At 33.9% G+C, this 21,667-nt stretch overlaps 1 protein-coding gene across 2 annotated transcripts in view; it reads right to left on the bottom strand.

Annotated features, from left to right (window-relative positions):
- The window catches only part of LOC149548443 (ethanolamine-phosphate cytidylyltransferase-like), a 153,533-nt gene that overhangs the window by 79,843 nt on the left and 52,023 nt on the right, over positions 1 to 21,667 (bottom strand). For both annotated transcript variants that reach the window (XR_016354028.1, XM_089792512.1), the window contains exon 2: positions 6,503 to 6,738. Coding sequence is in view for 1 of the 2 variants with exons in the window: in XM_089792512.1 (XP_089648638.1) it covers positions 6,503 to 6,738 (236 nt within the window). In the remaining variant the exon portion in view is untranslated. The remainder of the gene's footprint in view (positions 1 to 6,502; positions 6,739 to 21,667) is intronic.

Genomic DNA, 21,667 nt, shown 5'->3' with positions numbered 1-21,667 from the left:
TAAGTTATGAATAATGCTGAAGTTATGTGTCATTATTCTTCCTGCACTTTTAATGTATTTTGAAAATTAATCCTAAATAAACAAAGAAACATAGCAACTTGTTCATTGGCACCAAAACTTCTATCAGAGCATACATAGAGTTTTTACTGTAAAGCATGTTGTACTCGAAGCTAGTGATCCTACTATGCTCTTCTAAGAAAAGAAAGAAGAAATAGCTAGCGACTCTTATATTTGGTACGCACAGTCTTAGAAGGCCAGTGATGAAAAGATGAGGAAGGGAAATTATTCTTCCAAGGTTCAAACTATCACGTTATAAAAGCAAGCATGCAAGCAACTCTTGGTCGAGCTGAAAATGATGAATTTGTGTCTCAAGGTCACAAACTTGGGCACAGGTTACATAAATGTTCTACCACGGTGCTTGAAAAGGAATTTCTCATAAATTATAAAGACTTTCCAAAGTGAGAAGTTTGAGGAGCAAAATGTTGAGGTAGGCAATATAGTCATGTCATCAATGAAATCACATGAGCAAGGTTTTCTTGATCATCCTAAACCGTTGGTGATTGATGAACCAGTCAAGCAAGTTGTTGTTGGTAAGAAAAGTCCAAGATTTGTTCGATCGAGGGGATGTCCAATTCAGCATCTTGCTTGGTTGGAGGCTAATGGAAAGTTACACATTCCACATGTATCTGAACATACAGATACAATTGAAGAGGAAGTCAAATAAGCATGTTCAGTTCTCAAGGAGCAGTTTCAACTCATGGACCTATCTTGGAGCTGCAATACACATGATTCATCTCAAAAGGTGAATTCTTCCATCTCTTTGAAGAGGTGTTACATCAGGCGTTGACATTATTGCTCCAACTATTCGTGTTCCATCTATATGAAGTTGCCTGTGAACATGCAAGGTGTTGTAAACCGCTAAAAAAAGGTAGCTATTTTGTTGAGCCAGCAAGTGGTTTCATCTAAAATTTGCATTATCTACTAGCTTTAATTTGGTAGGTTTTTCTTTGTTTTAATAAGTTTTTATTTTAACAAAGATTGCTTTACATTAGTTGCATTAGATTTTTTTTGTTTTTAGTCGCTTGACTCTATAGCCCAATGGAGTGGATTGAGGCACTTAGAGAACTGGATTCCATGTCACTCATTGTTTCTAAGAACAAACAATTGACATTCGCCAAATAGAGTCAATTTTTGTCCTCCATTTTGTCATCACAAAATGGAGCTGATAGTAGGAATCTTTTCCAATTATGTTTTGCATTTCTCTGAGATAATTCATGATTTGATTGGCAAAAATTAATCAAACGATTGTCACCAATCTATAAAATGAAATGTTTTATTGAAAGTTCTCATCAAGTCTTTTCCGTTTTTTCAGTTTGTTACCCTATACTTGATTTTTGAGACCTTCAAAGTCTTTTTTGTGTTTTTTAGAGTTTGTTTTGTTTGTTTTTCCCTTTGTGTTTCCTTCAATCTCTTGCTTTCAGTCATACCTTCGATTCGAGATATATTGGGGCTTAAAAGGAGTTGTTAGTCAAAAAATCATAAGGATTAAGTGTTGATCATAAGGATTAAGTGCCCAAAAGTGGGGTTTTTAACTTCAATTGCATATTTAAAATATTGGCCTTATATTTTAATGTTGAGTTGCAAGTTTTTTTTAACATTACTTTAAATCACTTTATATTATGTTTTGAAGTTACTTTATCACTTAAGTGATTAAAGTCATGATACTGCACTTTATGTTATATTTAGATGTTCGGTTGCTTTTTAATTTTTCACTTAAGTATCTTTATGCACTTTATACTCTAATTTGATGTTGAGATTTACTTTATTGTTTTAACTTGAAACATTTAAGTGAAATCTCACTTTTTGATCCTTTTTACACATAATATTTGAAATATGTTAGTTTAAATATGTAATGGGCCCTTTAAAGTGAGATTCACTTGAGTGAATCAATTAGACATGTGCTAAATAGAAAGCTTAAGTGATACAAGTCCATTACATGTTATTTTTGAATGAAATACATGTATTTGCTTCTCCAAACCACAATTTTGGCTTGCAAATCACTAGTTTCTCAACAAAACAACTACTCAGATGGTTTTACTTGCAATTTTAAACATGTAATGCATTTTGTAAACCCCAATTTTGGTCTTTGCATGCATTTGCATTACATGTAATGGCACTTCTAAAACACGATCTGCCAAAGGATTGCATTTACATGTAAATGCAAGTCATTTTATACATGCATTACACCTCCAAAAACCCAATTTTGGTCTAAGAGGCATTTTTATGCATTTACGTGTCATATTTTCAATATGTAATGGGCCTCGAGAAACCCGATTTTGGTCTAAAGAGTTAAACACGCCCATAATAATGACATTTCAAAACACATTTTAAGTGCAGCTTGCTTGGGCATCCAAATGCATGTGTTTCCATTACATGCAACGATATCAAAGAAACCTGATTTTAGCTTGCATTTGATTACATGTATTTGGAATGCATGTTTTAAATATGTGATTGGGCTCATAAAACCCAATTTTGGCTTGAGAGAAAAAAACATCCCATGCATTGCATCTTGCAAAGCCCGATTTTGGCTTGCATGCATATGTGTGCACATTTAAAACATGTGTTTGGACTTGTAAAGCCCAATTTTGGTCTTCTAAAGGCAAAACTCTTCATGAAGAGGGGCTTTTATATCATTTCAAGGAAAAATGTTGCATGCAATAAGGCCTCCAAACCCCGATTTGCCAAGGAACTTGAAAAGAAAGTCATTTGCAACAAGTTATTGATCATTACATGCAAACATAATGCAAGGTTCAAAACTTGATTTGCTCTTACGAAGGCATTTTCAAACACAAGAATCACTTGGGGAAATGCAAGCTACACTTTGAGGGGTATTTGCGACATCATTTGCATCATTTTGCACATGCATTTGCATTTGAACCTAGGGTTTCAATCTTTCAAAGGCATTTGATTCTTACATGCAAGCACACTTATGAAACCTGATTTTGGAGAGAACAAGTTCATTCCAACTTTTTCTTCCAAATTTTGCTCTTTGCTCTCCAAATAAGTATAAAAGTCCAGTCTTGCTTGCATTTTTTAATCACTTTGCTAATTTGTTGCATTCTTTGGCTTGTTATCATCCATTTGTTTGAATGCAGCCCTAGTTTTTTGCTTCAAGTTATTTAATAAGTATGAAACACAATACTAAATAAGTTTTTTTGCTAACTGGATATTTTCCCCAAATATTCTCAAAAACACAATATAGAAATTTAACAGCAACTTTGCATGCAAAGGTTTCCAATTCATTCAGTAAATACCAATGTGCAACTGAAAATATATGTTTTCCAAAAACAATATTGCTTTACAATTCCTCAGCATAACCAATCTTAGAAATAGAAATATAGTCAAATTGGCAATATGAAAAGAAAGATTTGAGCGCATGTGAGATGGTTGTGTGATATCTCCAGTAAGACAATGGGTTTCCATCCATTGCCTCTGAGCTCGAGGGTTTTAGTCCTCAAACTGACTAAAAATTGAAGCTTTTGAAACTCTCCAAGAGAGAAAACTGCAATCCAAAATAATTAACCAAGTATGTTGAAATGAACTCCTTTTAATTACAACTAGGTAACCCTTCACATTCCCTCTTCTATTTCTTAATTTCCTTTTAAAAATAATACTTTTTCCCACTAAGGAAATAAAGCATCCATAATAATAAAGTGATATTTAACAATGTGAACTTATTTTATATAGTTACTTTATTAATTAATCAATTAAATCTTCAAGCTGATCAGATGGACTTGGATATAGCTTGCCAGAAAGGTCTCGACCAGACATTTCTAGTCCAACCTTGAAATGCCAAGAAATTAAGAATATTGAGCTTGTTGAGTTACTAAATATAGTAAAGTGTCTAAAAAACCTATTGAAACGACCCTAATTGGCCAACAACTAAAACTACCTACGCCAAAAACTAAATTGATCCCAGAGAATAATTGGTTAGCCTACAGGGTCAAGGGAAAAGGGGCTAACGACACAACAAAATTCACTGACCTAGAAAAGAGGACATGAAATTGAGACAAGAGTATCGACAGTTTCAGATGGGTGGAAAGATGTAAGAAATCGACCCTTAATCAATGTCATACTGATGTCCCCTAATTGTGAGGGACAAGTAAAAGATAGGCAATTTGTTGCTAATATTCTCATCTCTCCCATTGAGTCAGTGAGACCTAGAAACATTGTTCAAGTCATAAGGTACAATGCAAAGAATTGTAGAGTTGTTGGTTTGTTGGTTCAAGAACAATTTTAGCATAATATTTGAATACCTTACTCAATCTTATGCTAAAAAAGATTATAAGTAAAATTGGGTGGATCAAAGAAGTGTATGCAGAGGCTGAGAACATCCAAATGTTCATCATAAACCACTAAGCCACTCAAAGAATTTTTTTTCTCACTTTGGAGTTGTTGAAGGTAAGTGAAGTTGAACTTGAACATGAAGTAGTAATTTAAATATAAATAAATAAAATAAGTATTTTACATTTTCTGATTTTCAAAATTTGATTGTGTGATGTGTATTATTTTTTAAGTTGTCTATATTTAAATATTTTTTTTGCTTTAATTTCTATTATAGGTTGTTGAGACATGTTTTGCATCAAACTTAATCGCCTTGAGACAACTTGTAAAAGTGAAAGTGGCACTTTGTGATATGGTAATCAGCAATAATTGATCAATGCAAAGTAAAAGGAATGTTGAAATGACAACAAAAGCTATGAAAAAAAAATCAATTAACTCACGGTGGAAACATGTAGAGTATTTTCTTTGCTTCACCAAGCCCATTATGAGCTAGCTTCACTACACTGACATGGATAGGCCTTGCCTTGAGGAAGTACATGATAGTATCAACTCAATGGTTGAAAATATGAAGAAAATCATAAATGACAAAGACCCTAAGGAAAAAGAATGGAACAAGATTACCACTTTTCTACATATACTTGCCTAAGCATTGACACCAACATATTATAGCAATCAATATCTTGATATGTCAGTAAGGATTCCACCATATAGAGACTTAGAAGTGCCTAAGGGGTACAAGGCAACACTCCTTAAATTCTTTCTTGATGATGATAGGCAAGATTTAATTATAGATGAATTCATAGAGTTTGTGAATGCAAGAGGTCTAAATAATGATGCTCTTCGTCGTCGGTTTAGAAACGATGCTCATAGTTTGTGGTACCTCCATAGCCAATGATTGCAATTGCTACAACTCCTTACAATCAAAAGTATATCACAAGTTTCATATATAATTTTAATTTACTTTGCAAGTAATTTTATAGCTTTAACAATTTTATTTTTTCATTGTTTTATCTTCAAAGATTGCTAGTTCATCTGCATTAGAAAGAAACTGGAGCACATAATTATTTCATCCACTCAATAAAGTGTAACAGGTTGCAATCAAATAGAGCTAAGAACTTAGTATATGTGCATTCCAACTTGTGTCTCAATTCACACAAGCAGTATGAATACAAAGAAGGGGAATTGGAAATGGGGATATAAATGCAAACCATGCAGACTTGGATGCTTACACTTCTCAGCTTGCAATTGCTGAACTGGAGGAATTGGACAGCAATAACATTATTGGTGCAGCTGATCCCATGGTTTGGAACTATTTATGAATCACAACTGATGCCATTGGCATTGAAGACGAAGGAGAAGAAGAGTCAATCAAATGATTGGAGCTTTGTATAAAGTTCCAATTGTTGCAAGTTGAATCAATGATACTTGAACTTGATTTTACCATTTTAATGTCATTTTGATGTTGAACTTGAAGTATATGATGCTATGATTACAAGTTTATGTTTATATGATGTTAGGCAGCATTCTGTTCTTAATTGATGTTCAGAGGCTGCATGTATATGTAATTAAAAAATTTACATCTTTTTGTAGTAACAAACCACCTTTAAAAAAAATTTCTTACTGATGAACCAGTTCTTTGAACCCGAACCGGCAACTTAGGCTTTTTGTGACCTGCTGCATAAGCAACTTCCAACTACCTAAATTTTACTACAGAGATGTTTCTGGATTTTCTTTTTTCAGTTTCTAGGATGTTTCATATTTACACAAGATAAAGTTTGCACTAAAATAGCTCCAGTGCAATGCTTTCAAAATCAATACTGGCTCACTTACAAGGAATCACCAAAGGAAATATTTTTCTAAGAAGAATAGTGATTTGGGGAGAAAATGAGCTGTAATATCTTGGACTACTGGTTCTGCAGAAGATGTCTAAATTTGCAATTAGTCAAGTTGGCAACGAGTTGTCAAATTCTCACACAAATAAGGACAGATAATTGGGAAACAGGTAGCCTTAAACATAATCCAGGGTCATAATATTATACGGAGAGAACTGAGATAGGAAAATACTAATATCGGTACTACAAACAAAATTTCGATTGTTTCAAACATAAAATAGAACTGCAAAACTATCAAATATGATTAGAAAGGTGATTGGCATTACCAACAATATCAGTGCTCGATACACCTTCTGTTCTCTTTATCTGCTTATATCGTCCAGCCTTCTTAGCAAGAGCATAAGCATCACTGCCATCTGGAAGTAAACATGGATCATCTCCATGTATGATGTAATCAATCTTATACTCATTGAACAATTTGTTCATAAACTCTTCATTGATTGCATAAGGAGCATCTGCAATAACCTCATCCACCCACTTAATAGCACTTATCATCACCATCCTGCACCATGATAACAAAAAGCTTAAAAATTATAGAAGTCAATTAAACTGTTAAGTGTTGGGACAAGCATCTAACTTTGGAACTTATTACTGGGAATACCAAATGCCTACAAATTGCCAAATTTATTGTTAATGAATTTTCAGTTTGATAAATCAATTGGCACTACTAGTCAAAAGTAAACCATATGAAGCCAAGTTAGTAAAGGAAATGTTCGTTTTGTCCTTCCAAGAAATATCATTTTGAAGTAAATAAATAAGAAGGAAAAAAAACAAAAGAGTCAAAGGCATAAAATACTTTTAATTGCTATAAAAGATGATAGAAACAAAATGTAAGGCCCACCCATGTGTGTTTGCTACCAATTCCTGATTCTGATGTTTGTGTGAGAAAATGTTTGTAGGACTTATTTGGTAAACAGATTATCGTGTGATGTATGCACTGGATTTCTACCATTATAACTATGTTTTTTCTGACCTTCACTTAGTATTTGTTGTTGGTTCATGATTATTTACATGCATTAATATACATCGTTTAGAGCAGTGCTTAGATAGTAAGATGCCATTCTGTGCATTATGTAAGTTTAATTGGAGTATCACTCATACATTGCTGGAGGAACTAACCAAAATTGCATTTTTCCATAATTGATATTACATAGATTAGAGATGATGAATGTGATATCATGCTTTGATACGAACATCTCAATATATTGGCCTAATTACGCTTCCACAATACTTTTGTTATTGAATTGGATATGCAACATGGCCAATGCAAAATATGTGGAGAAGAGCATAGATATCCTTAACTTCTTGCATCACTTATTTTAAGTTTGAGAACTCTTTCCATGTGTTGACGAGTTTGCCTAGTCTCTTTGGTCTGGTTAGTGATCTTGTCTGTGCTTGCTCACATCTCCAATTGGTTTGTACAACATCAGTATGAACTTTGGATGATTTCAATTCTTCTTGGATAAGATTGGAAAGAATGTTATTTTTTATTTAAAATTTTGAGCGAATTTTGGAATTTAAGTCCCTTTAGTTACTTCTATTTGATTTTCCAGTTCCTAGATTAGAAATTGAGTTTTAATTTATGGGAAAATGCTCTAAGCATATTTCGATTCCTTTATATCACTTTTGCCATTTTTTATTTTAATTATTTTAATTAAATAATTTAGTTGACATCTTGGAATTTGGGGTTAAGTTTGACTGATTTCTTATTGAGTTTGGATTTCTCCCTTATAGGAAATGGAGCACACTACATTAAGGATTATTCTATTTTTGGGAAAAGAAAAGGTGATAGGAAAAGCTAAAGAGGATCTCTAATGGAGTTTGAAGATTTAGATAGCCTTAGAAAAAAATTCTTTCACAAGTTGTTGTATGAGATTTGTGAGGCTTTGCAGGGAATGACATGCCTCCCATCTACATGTGGAAGGGCTAGTGGAGCTTGTATTAGTTTCCTTTTTGTTTGAACAGATTTTTTCTTCCTTTTTTATCAGCTTGAAGCTTGATGGAGCTCAACTTGTGCTTTGTGGACTTTAGTTAAAGGCTTAGGAGAATTGGAAGTTGGCTCTTCATTAACTTAACCTTTGGAAGCAAAGCAAGGCACCCCTCTTAATTTATTGATTTTATAGTTTTTATTCAATTGCTTTCCTCACATTTTAAATATCATGATGTTGTGGGTGGTCGTTTATTTAGCTGGTATATATTACATCTATAGAACACTTAGTAGGTTAGAAAATAAAGTTAGCATGTTAGTGAATAATTATGTTTTCTATGTATTATAGAAGATTTGAAATCAGCACCATCTAGGTGCTTACATCATGGACTTTGCCATTAGAACAAAGTACCCTCGGTAAATAATAATGCTAGTGTGATGGAGCTAAAAAGAAAATAATAACATTAGCATGTTGAATAACATTGTTAGTATTATATTGTAGAGTGTGGTAGTTTAGGTTAGCAGTGTACATGAATTTCTTCTTAAGTAGTTCAAGGGGTTACCCAACAGAAGCTTTTAAAAAACCAGTGCAATACAATGAAACACTACATCACTAAAAAAATAAAAAATAAATTTGTGCCTGTCTATGAATTATGTTTGTAGTTTCAGTTTAATGGTCTTCATTTCATTATTGTATCAAAGTTTAATTCGCCTAGCTCTATGAATGATTGACCAATCCATGGTGATGAGAACCATCATTAGATAATGCTACAAATATAAATAAGTCTTTTCTCTCCCTTGTTGGTCTCTTGTTGGACATTAATATCATTATTATTATTCTCGAAACTAGAATGCAATTAAGTTGACAGGCTTAGAGATGGAATAATACTTTTAAACATTTGTGAAGAAACAAGTTTAGCACATTCAATTCTTCTTGTGAAAATTTGAATTAGTACTTTAAATTTTTGTACCATTGAATATTATTATTTTATTGTTCTCAAAATTTGGAACTGTGGGTTTGTGGCTTGTGCGACAATATAAAAATCACTGTTATATTTGTTGGTAATCCAAAGGCCACATAGTGCACGCATTAATAGGCTTGTTGCACTCTAATTGTTCACCATTTGCCCTTAGAAACCCAATGTAATGTCCCCTTTCTTAAATAATATTTAATAATAAATTATTTTATTTTATTTTGATCGATAAATGACCAAAGCCTTGGATTATAATGATAAGATAAAATTAAATTACAAGTAGCTCTTTTCAAACTGGCACTGGTAGGAAAGAATGGAGAAGAAAACCTCCACTTTGGCTTGGGACCAAGGTCCTATACAAAATACATATTTTAAAAGGGCATACCACAATAATAGTTTTTTTATAGGGCATCCTTCATCATCTTTTTATACTTAAAATCTTCATAAGAACCGCCACTATTGATTAAAAATATGAGCATTTTCCCTTATCCCATTTGTGATCTTAGGAAGACTTTCCTCTTTATTTAACTTTATTAGGATTATCTACTTAGTGATACAGTGCTCTTTTGATGTCAAATTACATGTCTTGCTCCATTGCAGTGACTTAAGTTTAGATATTGTTCCTTCCTGTTTCATCTACATTTTCTGAAAATTTCATGCTCACAAAGAAGTATTAGTCCTTGGTTACTATTGATTATTTTATAAATTAGATATCTTACCCTTTCTTAACTTTATCTCTTGAAGAGTTGTTAGAATTTTCATATAAATTTCTGATTGAATAGAATTGTTGTCAACAATGTTTGATTTAACCTCTTATTCAGAATTAAATATAATATCTAAGAAAGAGTAAACAAGTAATAACCATTTACAAGACTGTAGGGAAGAGGATAAAGCAATAAACTCTAAAGTGAAAAGGAGAGGACCAAAAAAGGAAAACTACCAACAAACTAGCCTTAATACTGCCATCTCTGGTTTAGAAGTATGAAATACATTCAGATTGGGGTCAAGATCAGATCTTTCTGCCACTAAAAATCATCGTCAATCTAGTAAAACAGAAGATACCTTATTGACCTTGCTTCCTTAATCCTGATACAAAATTGTTACTATATTAATCATAAGAATCTTAACAAAATATTGAGAAACAATAAGAGAACTAAAAACTCGGACAATGTCTAGCCAAGAAGAAATTCTAACATGAATTAATAAGAATACCCAAAAGGAAGATAACAAATCATAAAATCAAGTCATAGCTTGCAAATTTCTTTATATTGAGTATCCATTAATTACATATGTTTCATACTGAAGATATCGGATCAGACCCCGAGGGCCATCACCATTAACCTCCCTTGGCTAGATTTACAAATACCAAGACACTGGGGAGGCAAAACGGAGGCAACGAGGGCAAAATAAGCCAAACCAGTACTCAAGTGAAGCCTATAAGAAAACCAGACAAACCAAGGGCTAAGAAAAAGGGCCAAAACCAGCCAAGCACAGTCGCAAACAAGGCACAAGACCAAAAGAAAGCACTGGACCCATATCCTCCAACCAAACACAAAGAACCATATTAGGCAGCTGCGAAATTCTTAGCAGAGACAAAAAGGAAACCTATACCAGCATACCCCTAAAGAAATCTATATTAACCACCAAAAAGGAGGCAGAAGGCATTACATATCTTCCTCTTGCTTCCAAAAAACCATGACCATATCATCTGCTTCCTCCAAATCTGCTATCATGGCACTCAGAGCTAGAACATAGGTCGTCTTCTCCCTACTAGATTTATACAAATTCAGAAGGGAGAAGTCTAGTTTGTTGAGGTCGTCAAACTCTACGTCTAGCTCAATGGATGGGTCAAAGATATGCAGATACTGAAACTACCATGCATTATTCAAGCCCTCGACAATTCCCCTACAACAAAGCAGAACTTTTAAGCTAGCTTCCATCTTAAGGCCATACGAGGTTGAACTGATTAACATCTCTGATATATAAAATGGGACACCTGACGACATTGCCTTGTCCCAAACTACCTAGAGGATTTACCATGTATATTTTTGCAAATGCGATTTCCAAATCCCTATTGACACTCAAGACTGCTTCTTAAAGGCCCTCTAACTAGATAGGATTAGATATATTGTAACAAAGCCAAATAATCTGCCACTGACCTACATTTGTCCTAAACAAGCAGGCTATGAAAGACCCTATTACATTACTGTTGGTTCGCCATATACACCCCTAATCAAAGGACCTTTCCTCTAAAGCCCTAGACACAGCGACCCTAGTCATATCATCAACAGGGTTAAGAATCATATTCCACTACTCTATACCCATAAATGCCATAGTTCTAGCTTCAGACGCATGATACAGAGATATGGTTGACTCCATTCTTATTCAAATATACCAAAACAAAAGGAGTAAGAACGATAATGACATGAATCGAGGTAGAAGGTATTAAATAGATAGTTTTATTTTCTCAACCTTTGATAAAAATCTAGAAGTTTCAAGACTGGTCATCATAAACTTAGTCGCTTCACATTAATCCATATTGTATCATGATGGCGCACCTTTTGTAGGACTTAATTGGAATTATAATTATTAGTTAACTTGTTCGTACAATCTTTTAATCGTTGTATTATAAAGTCCTTGGATTATATCGAAGTTGGCAATATAAGTGTCTAATGAAATAACTTGCACAATAGAAGAAATAATATGAAATATTATATAAATACTTGACAATAACTGAGAGTAATAGGCCACTTCGAGGGGGCAACCTCCAAATATCTCCAATAAGAACACACTTCACCATATGATGTTGCAATAAGACTCACAAACTCCTATATATACCTAATTATGCTTAGGTTGAATAGACACAACCCCACATAACACCTAGGCCAACCTACCTACCTAAATAATAATATAATAATGATAACATGACTTAATTAAGGATTAAGATAGCCACAAGTTGACTATTCATAACCCTATATACACCAATATTAAGGGTGTAACATGCCCCCTCTCTTGAAAGAAGCATTGTCCTCAATGCTAACCAAGTGTGGATTCTTTTGAATGAACTTCTCATCCTCCCATGTGGTCTCTTCAACTAGTAAGTTCTTCCATTCGATGAGATACTGAGTAAGGTTCTGTTCTTCACGTTCTGTTCTTCAGCTTCTTCATGCGTGTTTGAAAAATGCACTCTGGTTCCAAATTTATTCTTCCTTCTTCATCAAGTTCTAGTAGTATTATTTGAGTAGGAATATTATGCTTAATTACCTTCTGAATGTATCTTTGTTGTTGGTGGCAATTGAAGCTTGTAGACAATACTACCAATCTTTTGCATGATTTGGTATGGTCCATAATATCTTCGAGACAACTTATTATTCTTTTTTTGTTGCTTCATTGAGATTTATTTATAAGGTTGCAATCTCAAGAAGACCCAGTCCCCAACTTCAAAATTTCTTTCACAATAATGTTACTTCGATTGTTGTTTCATTCGATTTTTGTGCCATAGCTAAATTCTCTTGACTCCTGAAAGTATCTGTTGTTGATGAAGGAAGTGGTCCTCTACTACCTAAACTCTTGGTGACACCTTTAATGATGATGTGATGGAAGGAGGATGATATCCATAAAGTGTCAAAAATGGAGACATTTTTTATGACCTATGAAAAGAAGTATTGTATTACCATTTTGCAAGTGGTAGCCAATCTACCCATTTAGATTGTTTTTCTGAAGTGAAACAATGTAAATATCCTTCCAAACATTTATTAACAACCTCAATTTGCCCATCTGATTGAGGATGGTATGAAGAACTATGAGCCAATTGAGTACCCAAACATGAGAATAAATCTTTCCAAAAGTGACTAGTAAAGATAGGATCACGATGACTAACAATAACCTTAGGTGTACTGTGTAGCTTTTGGATATTCTCCAAGAAATCATTTGCCACTATACTTGTTGTAAAAGGATGTGATAATGCAATGAAACGTGCATATTTAGTGAGGCGATCAACTACTACCATAATGACATTATGACCTTCAGATTTGGGAAGCCCTATGATGAAGTCCATGGATACCTCTTCCCAACGTTGGCTAGGAATAGATAAAGGCTTCAAGAGACCCGGTGTCTTAATTGTTTCACCCTTATTTCTTTGACAAACTAAACATTCAGCCACAAATTTTTGAACATCACCTTTTAGACCTTCCCAAAAAAAATCTTGCTTGACCCGATGATATATCTTAAAAAATCCTCAATGACCACCAATTGGGGACTCATGTAGTTCTTTGAGAATCTTGTGTTTAAGAGTGAAATTCTCACATAGATACAAGTGCTCTTTATACCAAAGAATATCCCCCTTTAAACAAAAACTTCTCTGAACTACTAGGGTCACTTTTTATTTGCTGGATGAGATTACTTGTTGCAACATCATTTTTCCACTCTTCTTTGGCTTCTAACGCCCAATTTTCTCGTAATATTAAAAAAGTACACAATAAGGCTTCATCTTTTTCATCCTTTCTAGAAAGTGCAACGGCCACAATATTTTCCTTCCCTTTCTTGTATACAATTTAAAAGTCATATCCCAACATCTTAGCAACCCATTTTTGTTGCTCTTCTGACAATAGTATTTATTCCAAAAAATATTTTAGGCTATCATGATTTGTCTTAACCTTGAAGTATCGACCCATTAAATATGGCCTCCATTTTTTAACTACATGAAGGATTGCTAGCATTTCCTTCTCGTAAATAGATTTAAGTTGATTTTTACCTTTTAATTAACAACTCTCAAAAGAAATTGGTCGAGCTTCTTGCATGAGGACTGCTCCTATCCCATTTCCAGAAGCATCACATTCCACAATGAATTTCTTGGTGAAGTCTAGAGTGGCAAGCACTGGAGTTGTACACATAGCCTTCTTCAATTACTCAAATGATACATTAGCAGATTCATTCCAATGAAAAGAATCCTTTTTCAATAGAGTGGTAAGGGGTGTTGTTATATGACCATAATTCTTCACAAATCTTCTATAGTATCCTGTCAATCTCAACAAACCCCTCAGATTCTTAATAGTTTTTGGAATAGGCCATTCCATGATAGTCTTAATTTTGTTAGGGTCTATCTTTACTCCTTCATGTGAAACTATGTGTCCCAAATACTCCACCTACTTAAGACCAAAAGCACACTTTGATGGCTTAGCATAGAGTTGATGATCTACGAGCAATTGTAATGCTTGATCTACATGTTCCAAATGTTCTTCCCAAGTCTTGCTATAAATTAATATATCATCGAAAAACACTAACACAAACTTTCTCCAGAACTTCTTAAAAATGGAATTCATCAAACTTTGGAATGTAGATAGTGCACTAGTAAGACTTAATGGCATCACCAAAAATTCATAATGACCCTCATGAGTTTGAAATGTTGTCTTACAAATATCTTCCTCCTTAATCCGAATTTGGTGATAACCCGATCTAAGATCTAACTTGGTAAAATACATAGCTCCATTTAATTCATCTAGAAGATCATCGATGACTAGAATAGGAAACTTATCTGTAATGGTGTACTTGTCGAGCACTCTATAATCTAGACACATACGCCAAATTTCATCCTTCTTACGCACCATTAAATTGGTGAGGAGTAAGCACTTTGGCTATGCTTGATAATTCCTGCCTCTAGCATTTCCAAAACAATTTTTTCTCACTTTTTCGTATGTGTGGGTACCTATAAGGCCTAATGTATGGTGGTTGGCTCCCTGGAACTAGTTGTATGGCATGGTCATGATCCCTCTTGGGAGGAAGTCCTTCAGGCATATCTCCAAGAATCACTGAGTGACGATCAATTATTGCTTGTAAATCTAGACGAGTAGGAGCATTAGATTGAGAGACTTATAATGAACATAGGTGGGCCACAAATCCATCCACACCTTTCTTAAGAAACTTTTGCATTTGATGAGAGCTTACCATCTGTGGGGATTTTTCCTTCAATCCCCTTAGATCCACTACCTTTCCTTCTGATTGAAATCACATTAATAGTTCTTGGAAGTTCATCTCAATTGTTCCAATGTGGTAAGCCATTGTACTCCCAAGAATATCCACCACACCCATGGATATCGCATACATTGGGGTATCAAGTTGAAAATCTCCCATGGATAATTTGATGCTATGACACTTCCTTGAACAACTAACTGTGTCCCCATCTACAATCAAAACCTAAAACTCTAGGGTTGGATATATAAAACAACTTAGAAGAGTTGCCAACTTTTTATTGATGAAATTATGAGTACTACCTAAGTCGATCAACATTATTACTTTCTTCTTCTTTAAGAAACCCACTACCTTGAGAGTTTGTGGTGCACTAAAACCTGAAAGTGCATGACAAGAAATGACTGGTTGAGAATCATGTGATTCCTCACCTGGCTCCCTATCCTCCTCTGATATGGGCTCATCCTCTTCTTCCTCACTTGGACCTTCAATATAGAACAATTTATTTTCACTACATTTATGTCTTCGACTATATTTTCTATCACAATTGAAACACAACCCTTTTGCTCTTTTCTCCTCAATTTGTTGTGGAGTCAACCTAGTAGGTTGAGGAAGAGAAGGTGTTAAATATCTTTTTTCTCTTGTCACATTGGCCCGTTGCTTTCTCAGAATCAAAAACTTCTCCTCTACCCTATGTGCCAATATAAAAGACTCATTTACTGAGTTGGGACAAAACATGCGTACCTCATGTTGAATGTGATCCTTAAGACCACCCAAGAATAAATCATTCAAGTTCTCCTCTGTAATTGTATCCATTCTTAAGGATAGATTTTCGAATTTTTGAATATAATCCTTAACTAATCCTGTTTGTTGAAGCTTAGCAAGTTGGCTAAAGAAGTTTTCTGTCACACTATTGCTATATTGTGCTTGGAGTTCTTCAAAAATTGACCATCATACAGTGAGACCCTTTTTCCTCCTATGAGTAAAAAGCCAACGATACCAAATGAATTGATCTGGTTCTAGATATAAGGAAGCCACCGTGACCTTTTGTCCATATGGGATTTGATGTACTTCAAAAAAAATCTTCGTTTAATTTATCCATGTTAGAGAATCCTTGCCATCAAATTTGCGCATATCCACCTTTGGATAGAGATTCCTAGATCCCATAGGATTATTATAATTTGTCATTATTAGTCAACTTGAAGGTTTCACCTTGATTGCTTGAGAGCTACTTGTTTCATTCATATAGGTGCTTAACATGCTTCGTATATCTGATATATTTCCTCGTAGGTCACACATATCCCTCTTAACCTCTTCCTTGAACTTACTAAGTTCCTCATTGGGATTACTATCCTCTATTGCTTCCCAATCTTGATCAGAGGATTTCCCCAGTGTGGTAGCATTCTTTTTGCCTCTTATTGAAGGCCCTGTCATGATGGAAACCAATCTTTTTTGAAACAAATCACAAAAATGAAATGTAAATTCTCTGATTTTTTAATTTTTTTTTACTGTAACTTACTAGGGCCAAGATACCCTTACTCAGAAAAAATCCCAGAAAAATTAGTAAATTTGCTGCCTTGAGAGAGAATTATCCTAATTTTGCAATATCTTGCTTTTTTTTCAATTTCTCCAAGCTTTGAAATTTAGGCTCCTCTACTATATATTCAAAAACCCAATACAAGTTATATTCCAATTCGGCAAGATGTGAGAGATATGAAGATCTCAATAAATTGTGTAGAAATAGTAATTCTACAATAATTTTCTCAAATTTGCTCCAATCCCTCTAAATTTTGGAATATAGCTTCTTTAATGTGGTCTTCAAAAACCCTTTAAAAATCTTTGAAAAATTCGCTTAGATCCAAATGTTATGCTCTTCCCAAAATCGCCCCAATGTTGAGAAAAAATCTTGCCTCTATGGTGCCAAGATCATGCTCTGATACCACTTGTAATGAAATAACTTGCACAATAGAATAAATAATATGAAATATTATATAAATACTTGATAATAATTAAGAGTAATAGGCCACTTCGAGGGTGAAACCTCCAAATATATCCAATAAGAACACACTTCACCATACGAAGTTGAAATAAGACTCACAACCTCCTATATATACCTAATTATGCTTAGGTTGAATAGACACAACCCTACATAACACCTAGGCCGACCTACCTACCTAAATAATAATATAATAATGATAACATGACTTAATTAAGGATTAAGATAGCCACAAATTGACTATTCATAGCCCTATATACACCAATATTAAGGGCATAGCAAAGTGAAAAAAGGGCCAAAGAGGCTAAGAATAATAAGTCCATAATATGATATATTAAATAGAGGATAAAGCAAACAAGAGGCACTAAAAGTATACATCATAAATAACAAGGAAGAGATAATCTCATACTACTGAATATTTTTTGACGCCTTAATTGTGATGTCCTCTCCATTCGCCCCCCTATTTGCTAGGTAGTCTTTTTTTTAATTACCTTCTCGATAAATATGTTGATGTCTCTTTTCCTCAAACTTATCTATGAGCTTAAGGACAGTCTCGAGTTTTGAGTTAATAATCCAATTCGGAGTCAACCTTTTTCTTAAGGCATTAATGATGATTTAAGAATCTCCTCCTATGATTAATCTCCTTATTCCTAATGTTGGGCTCAAATTGAGCCCTTCCTGTAGTGCTTCTAGTTCAGCTATAATATTTGTTGCAATGCCTATTGGCTTAGCCCTCTTGAGAATCCATTTACCTAACTCTAAATTAATGATGCATCCTATGCCTGTCACCCCTAGATTTCCTCTTGATGCTCCATCAAAATTTAGTTTTCTGCACCTAGCTGACGACGATTCCCATCTACAATCTTTTCGAGCCTGGAGATTTTTATTCTAATAAGTTAAAGGAAGATTGATTAAATTGATCCAATTCTTCATTTCTACATCTCAATTTGAATAGGATCCTTCTTCTTTTACATCTTTTCTTACGTGGCTATTCATAACCTTTGTTCTACAAGTTTCCAATTTATTGAAAAGGGAGGGAATATTAAGTTCCAAATTTACAAATATACGCCTATTTCTTCCCTTCCATATTTCCCATAAGAGGATAGAAGATGAAATATTCCATAATTTACTATATACCTTACGTTTGTTGCCTTCAGACCAACCAATTAGATGGTCCTCTAAATTCTTTGGGAATGGAGAAAGACCAATTTAACATTTTGCGAAGCCAGCTCCAACATACTTGCGTATATGGACATTGATATAATATATGTTCTGTTGTTTCTGAATTTTCTTTACAAAGAAAGCATCTCAAGGATCCCTCAAATCCCATCTACCTGAATCTGTCAGCTATTAGCATTCTCTTTTGAGATGCTGCCCAAAGAAACATTCCTGCTTTTGGCAAACATGCAGAGTCCCAACATAGCTTGAGAGGAGTGTTCACTTTCTCCCATCTTGGTGATGTGGTGATTAGTTTGTATCCTTTCTTTACACTATATTGACCATCTTTTGAAGCACCCCAAATGAGTCTATCCTCTCTATTTTTATGATTGATCTGTCATTGACTAAGAAGTTGCTCAAAGATAAGTTTTTCTTCATTTGTTAATTATGCACCTTCTAGGGATCTCCGTTTCCACATATCCTCTCCATTTACCCATTCCAATTGTTTGTAATTATCCGCTTACCCCATTGGTTCACTAAGGAGTTTTTGATATTTATAGGGACATTGAGATAGTCTAGAGGAGGATGACCGTCCCAGGAATCCTCCCCGAATAAAGCTTCATTACCATTTCCTGATCCTAGGTTACAAATTTGTTGATAAGATGTCAGCAATTCATCATAAAGTTCCAAGCCTCTAACCTTTTTGGACTAAATAAGGATGTTGGATCGGTGAAGATTAAATATTTATGATACAGGATCTTAGCACATTTACTATTTCTTACTTGGTACATTCACCATACTAATTTTGCACCTAACGCTTCATTCTACCAATTCAGGTTCTTAGTGCCTAATCCTCCCAATTCTTTGGGTTTGCATATATTTTCCCACTTTATTAATGCTAATTTATTTTTCTCTTCCAATCCTTTCCAAAAGAAATTTCTAAGTTTTCCTTCTAATTTTTTATTAACATTCTTAGGGCAGGGTAGACATAACATAAGTTGGGATGGTTGATAGAACCGATTTAATTTTCAAGGTTTTTTGTATGTTGTTCTAAATATATCCCTAGATACTTACATGGGAAAGAACCCTTTTTGAATCCCATTTCGTTACATATGGCATCTTCCACTTCCTGTGATGTGTTGATGAAAAACATTTTTAACTTTTTTGCATTCACCTTTTGTCCAAATGCTCTCGTATATTCTTGTATGATATGTTTGAAATTTTGTGCTTCTGTTATTGTAGTTTCTCCCGATAGAATTGTGTCATCAACAAATTGTTTGTAAGAGACATTAGAGATTTTTTTGCTACCGTTACTCTGTTAATTTTCCCTTCTATCTAGGCTTTTGTGATTACTCAACCGAATGCTTCTGCCATGATGATGAACAAGAAAGGTGATATAGGATCTCCTTGTCTAATGCCTCTGGATATATTAGAAAAACCATCTGAAGAGCCATTTATCAGAAGTGAAATTTTTAGTGTTGATATACATTTAAAGATAATGTTTATCCATTGACGAGGAAACCCAAAAGCTTCTAATGTCTTACATAGGAAACACAAATCTACCATATCGTAAGCTTTTTGTATATCTAGTTTCATTAGCATGCAAGCTTCTTTGTTTAGTTTTCTTGAGTGTTTGTTTTCTTGAATGATTGTTATGCCATCTAAAATCGATATAACTGGTACAAAGTCAATTTGTTCTTCAGAAATAAGCCTAGGGAGGATGCTCTTGAGTCTAAAAGCTAGAGTTTTCGATAGGATTTTATATATCGTATTACATAATGCTATAGGTTTGAAATCTCCAGGTCATTCATAATTTGGATTCTTAGGTATAAGCATTAAATAGTATGATTGATCTCTGACAAAATTGACCCAGCATTCCTTGATGCTTCTAACGCTTTCCAGAGATCTATTCCTATGATATCCCAACATTTCTAGAAGAAAAATGCTTGAAATCCATCAGGTCCTAGTGATTTGTCTGGACTGAGACTAACAAGAGCTCGTTTGATTTCCTCTAGAGTGAAGGGTTTATTTAAAAATTGGTTGTTTGTTGTTGTGACTAATTGGGGAATTGTTTTCAGCATTGTTTCTTGTGCTTTCAAGTTGGAATAGTCAAAGTCGTTTAGAATATTCTTGTAGTATTTTACGAATATCTTAGCTATCTTAGTGGTGTCTTCTTCTTCATTCCCTTTGCTGTTTTTAATTTTTAAGATTTTGTTTACTGATCTATTATTTATAGTGCTATTATGAAAAAAAATTGTATTTCGGTCCCCTACCTAGCCAGTTCTCTCTTGATTTTTGTTTTCAATATATTTCCTCTTTTGCTAGTATAATTTCCTATTTTGTTAATAATTCTTTTTATTTATTATATTTTTCATTATCCATTCCTTTTTTGATAATTTCTTCATTTAGTTTTTTGATCTCTTCTTCGTTCTCTAATTTTTCTTTGAAAATTTTGTTAAAATGTGATTTGTTCCATTTTAGAATATTTTAAATTTAGAGAAAAAGCAATACATTCTCAATCCTTTAAAATTTCCTTCTTGCCAACATTGTCTAATGTTTTCCATAAACCACATTTTTTCACATTTGAATGGATTCCTTGTTGGTTTAATCGGTTCTATTGGTTCAACTATGACGGGAAAATGATTTGAGCCTGCATAATGGAGGATTGTAATGTCAGCTCCATGTCACTTAGGTCTCCTTTGACAAAAAATCTGTCAAATGTTTTTGCTATATAAAAAAAACCTTTTCTTTTTTTGTTTCGAGAATATACCCCATTATTGGTGGGTATGTCCATTAAGTTATTATTCCAGAGCCATTATCTAAAATCTATGGTTAATTGATTTATTGTTTGTATCCCACCAAATTTCTCTTCCAGTTTTAAGATTGCATAAACTCTCCACCAACTATAAAATACTTGTCGTGATTAGATTCGATAAATTTACTAAGGTCATTCCAAATTTCTTTCTTATCTGCTGTTGGGTTGGCCCATAAACATTAATGAGGATAAATTGTAAGTTATGTCTCAAACTTTTAATTCTACTCCCCATCCAATTGTTCTTAATGATTATTTTAGTGTATGCATATTTCTGAGGGTTCCTGATTATTCCTATGTCTCTTGAAGCTCCATTAGATTCTATTAAATCCAGACTCCAATTGCTCAGTTTCTTTTCTAGTTTATTTCCTTCTTTGTTTTGTTTGGTTTAGTAAATTACTGTGATATCTAATTCAAATAAAGTTAAATTACACTTTAACAAGTGTTTTTTGCTAAAGGTGTTTAATCCTCTAGCATTCCATGTTGTTATCCTCACTGATCTGTGGAAAGGTTCTTCCCCTTCCCTATGTTCATAATTTCAATAATCTTTTTCTGATCCTTAGTTTGTCCTATTGTTGTTCTCAACTCCTTGAGTGACTT

The sequence above is a fragment of the Cupressus sempervirens genome, chromosome 7 (assembly GCF_028749045.1).
Source record: "Cupressus sempervirens isolate cs-2001-9-10 chromosome 7, ASM2874904v1, whole genome shotgun sequence".
Lineage (NCBI taxonomy): Eukaryota > Viridiplantae > Streptophyta > Pinopsida > Cupressales > Cupressaceae > Cupressus > Cupressus sempervirens.
This window is presented reverse-complemented; position numbering and strand designations above follow the sequence as displayed.